The 8760-nt window shown below is 37.8% G+C and overlaps 1 protein-coding gene across 1 annotated transcript in view; it reads right to left on the bottom strand.

Moving 5' to 3' along the window:
- Positions 1-2221: 2221 nt before the first annotated feature.
- Otol1 (otolin 1) overlaps positions 2222-8760 on the bottom strand; it is a 58603-nt gene continuing 52064 nt past the window's right edge. The window contains exons 3-5 of the mRNA XM_005393135.2: positions 7235-7324; positions 4376-4447; positions 2222-3736 (exon numbers count right to left, since the gene is read on the bottom strand). Of these exons, the coding sequence (XP_005393192.1) occupies positions 2838-3736; positions 4376-4447; positions 7235-7324 (1061 nt within the window). The 3' untranslated portion in view covers positions 2222-2837. The remainder of the gene's footprint in view (positions 3737-4375; positions 4448-7234; positions 7325-8760) is intronic.

Raw genomic sequence — 8760 nt, 5'->3', positions numbered from 1 at the left:
TATTGATACCTTATTTTCCTGCTAAGTATACATTGTACAATATAGTAGGAAGCTCCTGACAAAAAGAATGACCTGTAACACAGGAAAAGAAAGCTAAGTGTATGTGCTGTCAGTATAAGCTAGACGTGCATGGAGCGTGCAATTGTCATGGTTGAAGAATGCCTTGAGTGTGACAATTGAAGCAAAGATTTTCTTTGTAGAGTTCTATTGGTATTTTTTGCAGTTCATAAAGGAATTTATTCTAGGTTTTGTAAGCAAGTACACAGTAATGTGAAAATGATGATGTTTAATCTAAACATGTGATATATGTTAAGAATTTAATACTTTATTTTATTAATGTTTTATGTTCATGTTAATTACACATTGTAAAATATAATAAGAACCCCTGACAAAGCAGCAAAACCAGCAAGATGTCAAGTATGTCCTACTAAAAGATCAGAAAAGCAAAATATATTTGTTGTCAGTATAAATTTTTCATATGTATGGAACATGCTATTGTCATGTGTGAAGACTGACTTAGGACTGATAATTAAAGATTTTTTTTTAGAGTTCTATTGGCATTTTTCTTGTAGTTTATATAGGAATTTATTTCTGCTATTTTTTAGGCTTTGTACACCAAAAATCAGTCAATATTGAAAATGTTGATTTTTTTTATAAACACTCAATAAATGGTAAAAATTAAATACCTTATTTTTTGATATTTTTCTGTCAAGTAATCATTGTTTAATAAAATAAAACTCAAAATTAAAATAATAACCAATCAATAGAAATACTCTAAAGAATAAATGTAGCTATTATACACCCACAATAATGTGTCTTTATGACCAAATTGGCTTAAGGAAGAATTTGGTAGAAAGCAGTTTGTGAGAATTTCGGAAACTTGACTTTGCCATGTAAAGCTTAAAATATCTCAGCAAGATATGCTCCCTGGTGCTCAGGGCTGGCATTCAGGTACGTACATTTGGTAGTGATTAGGATAGGAGTAGGGTAAGAGCTGTATTCAAATTCCAGAGATGGAGCAATCCAACTCTTGGCTTTTGCTTTTAGAAAGACAGGACACACGGTATGTTGAAAGTGAAAAGTGCTCTGCTGGCCTCCCCCTACCCCCACAGCAGAAAGTGCCACAAGAACCTGCGACATCAAATGATTTGACAGGATTATTTTCTTCTAACTTCCTAGGTCTGCCGACTCTCAGCCTCCCCACATTGCTCCAACCCAATGATAGAGACAACCCAAAGAAAAAGAAGAAAACCAGAGAAGAACGTAAGCGCAAGAGTAAAAACTTTAACTTCCTAAATCTCTTCACTATTTAATCTTCAAATTAGAAAAGAAATAAAAACCTTCAAGTGTAACCTTCACGCATCACTCTTGTAACCCCTCACAAGTTATCTTATTCTCTCTCCCTGACAAATACAAGCACAACCACGACTAAAGCAATATTACAATCTAAACAGAAAAGGACTGCTGAAGGAAGACAGGAAGGTCAAGAATGAACCAGACTAGCAAATCCTTGGATGAGAAACTAGCAGAATAATTCTGAAATGTCATACAGAATGCTGTCTTTGACCAGTTTTAAACCCAAAATAAATTAGGGATCCAGGAATAAAACAAAATTAAATTAACCTCTATAAGAATGTTTGAGACTACACTAATGTACTTTATGAATCTTCAAGAAGTAGATACAGAATATAGTATCTCCATCATTTGTTTGACATAAGACATACTCTTTTTCTACTTGTTCCTGATAGCAACATCCAGTAATGATATTCCTTTGAACACAGTTTGGGGAACACTTAATATACATATGAATGAGAATCCCAGAAGCGAATGTTTTTCAAAGTTGGCAGAGCAAGACCATAGAGTTTCTCACCCACGCCCTGGCTTGATGTGTGAAGATTTGCAAATCTGCATAACTATAACCTCACAGAACCAAATTCAGTTTGCATTCAATAAATTCACTTTAAAAAAAAATGAAGACACTGAATTACCCAATATTCACAGTTATTAAACATTCGCATTGCAAATGAATTCCCAAATCCCCACCTGCTCCCAGCAATGTTATCAGTGAATAACTGGAATTAATTATTATAGAAATGATGATAATGATGCCAAAGGATTTATTCTAATTAAATGTTCTACCATGAAGAAAGGGCTGAAATTTAGATCAATAATGATTTAATTTTATTCTTGAGTCTTTCAAGGACATTCAGTTCTTCCAAGCACAATAACCTGATAAATGGTTACATTTTTGCTGTGATTGAGCAATAACATCTTTATCAACTTTCTTTTTACATTTCATCAAATACCCTAGTTTAGCTTTATGGGCAAACTCTTATACGCAGATAAATTTTAAAGATATTTTAGCTAGTTCACTACTCTTTCTGTGTATTCTCCTGAATTAAGCTGACATAAGAATAGTTCCATTCTGCTGGAAGGCAGGCCTTTGAAGAGAGTGAGAGACAGTGAGAAAGACCTATTACCATAGAACGTCAGCTCTTAGCTTCACATCACACAGAATGACTCACAGTCATACAAAATAAGAAGATATTTAGAATATGTTTATTAACTCTAAATCTCATTTGTATGCTTCCAGGCAAATATTGATTCTTTAAATACTATTATAATGCCAAATAAAAATGTTAGCCACAAAGTTAATATCCCTATGTTCTCAAATATATGTATTTCCTAAGTGACATGCCTTAGCATAGGAATATTCTATGTCATATGACATTTTTTATAATCATGAAAAAAATAGAGAAGCTGTTTTTCAAAAAGCACTGTTCTATTTTAACTGACTTATTCCCCTAAATTCAAGGTACAGGGCTTAGGACCCAGATTTATGGTGAAATTTCAAAAGTTTCCTCTGGGTACAGAAGAAACCCAGAAAAAATGCTATCATCTTCAGCACCCGCGTACACGCCGTTCCAGTCCTTTGACACCTCCAGCCACACTTGATCTCCTGTGCTTAATTTCAGGATGAGGAGGAGAGAGGCCTGGTCGATTTCTTGGCCATAGAGAGTTTCTCTGGACTTGAACTGCTTATTATTCTGGGTCATCAGGCTGATCCGAGCAGGCCGGCCCCTCACAGTGACATGATAGGAAAACATATAGGTCCCAGGAATACTGCAGTTGAATTTCCCAGTGATAGGGCTGTAATCCCCTCGGTCATTGTACAGAACCTTGTCAAATTTGATAGGGGTGTGAGGAGGCGGGAACGGCTTTGATAAAGCAACGCTAAAAGCTGAATGTGGGGCTTTGGCCGCCTCGCCCTTGGAGCCCTTGAAACCCCGCGAGCCCTTTTTGCCCGTTGGTCCTCGGACTCCTTTCGTCCCATGCTCACCCTTTGGCCCGGCAGGTCCCACCAAGCCAGGAGGGCCTAACTCTCCTTTTTCTCCCCTAGGGCCTGGCTCGCCCGTGGCCCCAGGCAGCCCGTCGGGGCCCCTCCTGCCTTCCGTCCCAGGGTCTCCTTTGCTGCCTCTTTCTCCGCTCATCCCCTGCTCACCTTTTTGCCCTTTCCCTCCCCGCTCCCCTGAGTCTCCGCGGTAGCCTTTCTCTCCGGTCTCTCCTTTCTCTCCCTTGGCCCCAGGGCCTCCATTCGAGCCTGGGGAGCCCATGGCTCCTGGGTCTCCTTTGTCTCCCTTGGTGCAGTTCCCACACAGATCCCCCTTTGAGCCTTTTTGTCCTTTTTCTCCTGCGAGGCCAAGGTCTCCTTTATCCCCCTTAGGGCCAAGTCCACCTGAAACAGAGCATTAAAAGAATGTTTCAGGATCACACCGGCTATAGACAGTATACTCTTACCGCAGAGCTCAAAACACAGAAATGAAACCTAACTGAGGCCTGGGAACCTGGTTCTTCACTCAGTGAAGGCTACGCCTAGGAGTCGTAAACACAAAAGCCAACTTGTAACACACCGTGCTCCCAGAAGGGGAAAAATTGATGCTTCCAAGAAACAATAGCTTAAATTCAGAACTCTTATATCTTGTTTTTATTTTACTTTTAAGATAATAAAAAGTATTAGAACTATAGCTGCTCGATGCATTCCATTACCCTTTCCATTTTAGCCTAAGTAGTTTCCTAAATCTCCACGTCATCTATCTCAACCCAAGACAGGCACAAAAATCAAAACCTGGGTATTTTTCAGGTATTCTCTTTTCTTTCAGCTGGAGAGAGGAGCAGACAGGAGCAGAGCTCAGCTGCTTTTACCTAGGTTCTAAACTCCCGAATCCACTCCCTGCAATCACTACACTGAATATTAGGAAAATAATAGTAATTTCTATTTCCATCTGATCTCTCTGACAACTTTAAGTATCAACAGGAAGAGAACCAAGCACTGTACCGAGCCGGTGACTGCATAACAGACATGTTCTGCACTTACCTTGTTCTCCGGGTTTTCCCGGGTATCCTGGAACTCCACTTGTTCCTTGGTCCCCACGTGCTCCCTTTAGTCCTAAAATGACACTAAGATTAATTTTTCCCAACTGTATTACTTCAGATATGTCTAACATCACTCTCACACCCATGTCACACTCCATTGTTTTCCTTAATCAAAATAGTTTAAAGGTAAATTAATCTGAGTGAAGAATTCTTTAAAAATAGTTGGAAGTACTTAATTCCAACTAACAGTAAATCACTTTAAGGAGATTTGGGAAGTAATGCCAAATCCTTTAAGTAGAATTTGTTTTTCCCAGTGACTTCTCATGACTCTTCAAATCTCTCATAAAACTCATGATATCTGCTTGTATTCTATATGTATTTGCATTTCTTCCTATTATGAATTTTAATTAGCAGGTGAAATGTCTTTTTCCTTGTATGCCTGAGATATAATACCATCCACCATACAAGTTTCAACACAGAGCATGAATATCTGCAATCAGCCAAAGCTAGTCAAAACAAAATCTATCCAGGAATGGAAATTGTCCTTGAGAGAGAGCTTCAAAGAAAAACCAATTTTCCTTTCATGTTGGAACAATTTTCATACATTCTTATAGAAAATTATAAAACTATGGGAACTCATATTTGAAAAACACTGAAAGAGCTAGATTGTTATATATTTACTATATTTTCATACAATGGATTTTTATATAGAGTCTTACTAGGAGCCTAGTGTGTTTCAGGTGAACCATCCTATTATAGATTAATTTTAATTGTAGATGAAAATAGTGTAAGACTAGCATTAAAAATAGTTAATTGTGAGATAATTGTATAGAGAATTTACTTTGTACCAAATATTAATCCAAACTCAACACTGTTTAAAAGTCTGGTCTTTCTAAATTTAATATAATTTTACTTGATATTAACGTCATCGCATATAACAGTAAGGTTTACATAACAGCACATTCTATCAACTGGAATTTTTTTACAAAAGTTTATAGCACAGCACCTCCCTTCACAAATGGTGAAGAAGATATTTTTCATCATTTTATCACAGAAGAAAGCAAAGTTATAAGAAAATTTAAAAATTTATGGAGTCAAAATTAACTGTATATAACCATGGTGTCATCAACTTACCAGCTACATTATGTATGATAAGGCAAACATTTTGTTTCATTTTTTGTCAGGGAAAAAAAATCCTGGCTCACATTAAAAGTGATGAAATTAGACTCTCTATTGTGGACTACTACAGAAATCCCATCACGGATTATGCAATAGAGTTTTCTAAGCAGCTAACTCCCCTATTAATACTTTACATAAAATATAAAACTTAGAATGTCAACCATAGCCCATCAGGAAAATATCTGGATGCATTTTGAGAAAATCCAAATGTGAATAGAAAGGGCCAACTCTATTCCTGGACCTCCTCAATAATTAAACACCAGCCTTCACCCACAGAATTATCTAGGTTCCCACGTTTATATAAGGAGCTTAATTGCTTATGCTGGATTTATGCAATCAAATAATGATAATCAAGAATGTAGTCATTCTTTTTTTTTAAACTTTCAAAACAAAAAGTGCAAGTTAAGTCACGGAGTTAAAGTAAAGCAGAGTTGCCACTTTATAGGGACTGGATGGATGAATTTCTACTTTTGATCTTCATCAAAGCATATTCTTAAGAACCTTATCTTATGATACGTCCCACTATTTTCTTCTACTTCCAGAAGTCTAGTTTCCAAAATGTATGAATTGCTGGGGAAGTTCATCACTAATCTTTATTCCAAGGGGTTTTCTGCTAGCAGAATTCACCCACAAAAGGATTAAATATTTCCAAGAATGAAAATCACATAACTGACAAGTGTGAAGTAGCCCTTTCTTACCTTAGCATCTTTCTTCAGTAATTACTTCACCAAATGTTCTAGAAGAAATGAGTTAGGCTGTTCCAGAGCCATATGGAGGGAGATCTATATATGATATTAGGGCTTTTGATGTGTGACACAGGCTAAAACATTGAACTTGATGGATAGATGATATTTCTACAGGATGCTGGTATTTACTGAGGAATTTCTAAATGTTCCTGCGAATCTGTAACTTTTCTCAGTACCTTCAAGCACTTACAAAACCATGGATTTTATGAAGCACAAAACCTTTCTACTGATACATTTATGGAATTATAGGATTTCTGTGTGGGAAAAGATCTATTCAAGCATCATAACTGCAAGCCTTCTTTGATAGTAAGCAGGATATAAATAAATATTTAATCCATTCCCCCAAATTTTCAGGCAAGGCAAAATGACTGGTCCAAAGTTACTGTTATAATCTTAATACTTCTGCTTTAACTCAATTCTCTACCCACTTCTGGTACTGCCTATGATACCAGAGTGAACCAAAGGAAATGTCTAATTCTCCTTAGAAGACAGGCTATACGCCTCCACTGAATATTCTAGATGATTGCTTGCTAATTCCATCTAATATGAAATTAATTTGCATCACAAGAAAGAAAATCAAAGTGTGGATAGGAAAGGATCTCTCTCCAAAAACTTTACCTTAAGATTTACAGTCACTGAGTCAGACAAGTGGCTGATGAGACAGAAATGCCACATTAGAAACACTCGTGTGTGTGTGTGTGTGTGTGTGTGTGTGATGTGTGTGATGTTCTCTATCAGGGGAACAAAATCTCTCAATTGGCTATTTATAAACATTTTCATGTCAGATTACCTCACAATATGCTTTATCAAATACTTAGCATTTTTACAATTTTACTCACATTCAAGAATCTAGTATTTACTTAGAAAATGAATCTCCTGATAAATGATACCAAATATCCCTAGAGTTTTGATAGGAAATGAAATCAATTACCTACCCTTTTCTCCTTTGTGACCTTTTGGCCCTTGGGGTCCAATGGCTCCTGGTGGGCCTGGGATCCCCATATCACCAACCTCTCCTTTAGGACCTGGAAATAGGGTTTTAAAACCATCAAGATAGAAAAATCCTCTTTTAAAGTTCAATAGTTTATGGAGAGGTGGAAAAAGTCATTTCATTGAAACTACTAACTGTCAATGCCTTGATGATAAAATCTGTGAGAATAAACTATTACAGACTGCTAAGGGTGATATTTTTGTCTGATTTGCAATTTTGTACTACCTGAATAGATAAATTGAGCCCATTAGTACTTGTCACTGTGTTCGTGGCAGTGATCAAATGATTCAGGGAAGCAGCACTATATCAAACAACAAGAACAAAATTATTACCTGACATTTAACCTCATGCGGACCACACTTGCAAATTGGAAGCAAAAACGAACTACCTTGCACTTTTGCATTTCCCACTCATTCTCTTAGTCTTTCAATCAGGACCTATTCCTGAGGCCACCCATGGGGCACTCAGCCCTCAATAGACCAGCACTCTCCACTCCCACAGAGCTGAGACTCTATGGAAGATAAACATTGAGCAAACACGCAAATGAAGAGAAATAGTTATGCTGTAGTTAATACGTAAGGGAAAATGGGAAGGTCATATGGTAAGTTATGGTGAAAAGAACTTAACTAATATTTATGGCCTCAGAAGAGAACTCCCTGAGAAAGTAGTATTAAACAGAGACCCAGTGAGTAGACTGTAATTTCCTAAGGAAAAAATGAGAAGGCAATTATTTCAGGAAAAGTGACAGTGGAAAAGACCGTGGTGCGTTTATGCAACTGAAAAAAGAGCACTGTGGGTGGGGGTGGTGCTCATGAACAAGAGGCATCTAAAACCAGGTAACGCAGGAGAGAAAGCGAGGGGACACCTTCCCATGAGTTACAACCCTTCCTCACATCCTTCTGTGACCCGTAATTCTGACACCCATTAGACGTGTTTACTGTACAAAACCTTCCAGATCCAAGGGTGTCCAGCTTCGTGAATAGAAAACATTGCACAAACATGAGATGGACCAGTGGCCACAGACCCAAAGACCCAAGCCCAGCACAGCAGGCCCTTAACTTCCTCACTCCCCGGACCACCTTGGAAACCCCAGCTCTGAAGACAGAGCTGCTTTTGGCACTTCGGAGCCAAGGACTCCTCTCGATCTTTATGTTAAATAAAGTCTGTCCTTGCCACAAGCTTTCCTTTCTCTCTCCTTTTGTCTGTACACAAAGGTCAGATCACGCCGGGCTCAGACTTCAGCAAGCGTCCTTGCTCCACTGGGCAGTCCAGGTCCCTCCCACTTAGGGACAATTATTCTTCCAGCATCCACAGTCCTGTTCAAGGCACAGGAATTGCTTCCCAAATGGAATACTTTAAGGCTAATTTCTTTGAAAGTTAACTGTACAAATATGTGTAGTCAATGAAATTATAATATTTTACCTTAATTATTATAACAAAGACTAATGGAATGGAGAAAATTATACTCAG

This window comes from Chinchilla lanigera, unplaced genomic scaffold, assembly GCF_000276665.1.
Source record: "Chinchilla lanigera isolate Chin_1 unplaced genomic scaffold, ChiLan1.0 scaffold00047, whole genome shotgun sequence".
NCBI classification, from domain to species: Eukaryota; Metazoa; Chordata; class Mammalia; order Rodentia; family Chinchillidae; genus Chinchilla; species Chinchilla lanigera.
The sequence above is the reverse complement of the archived record's forward strand: the minus strand, read 5'-3'. Positions and strand labels throughout refer to the sequence as shown.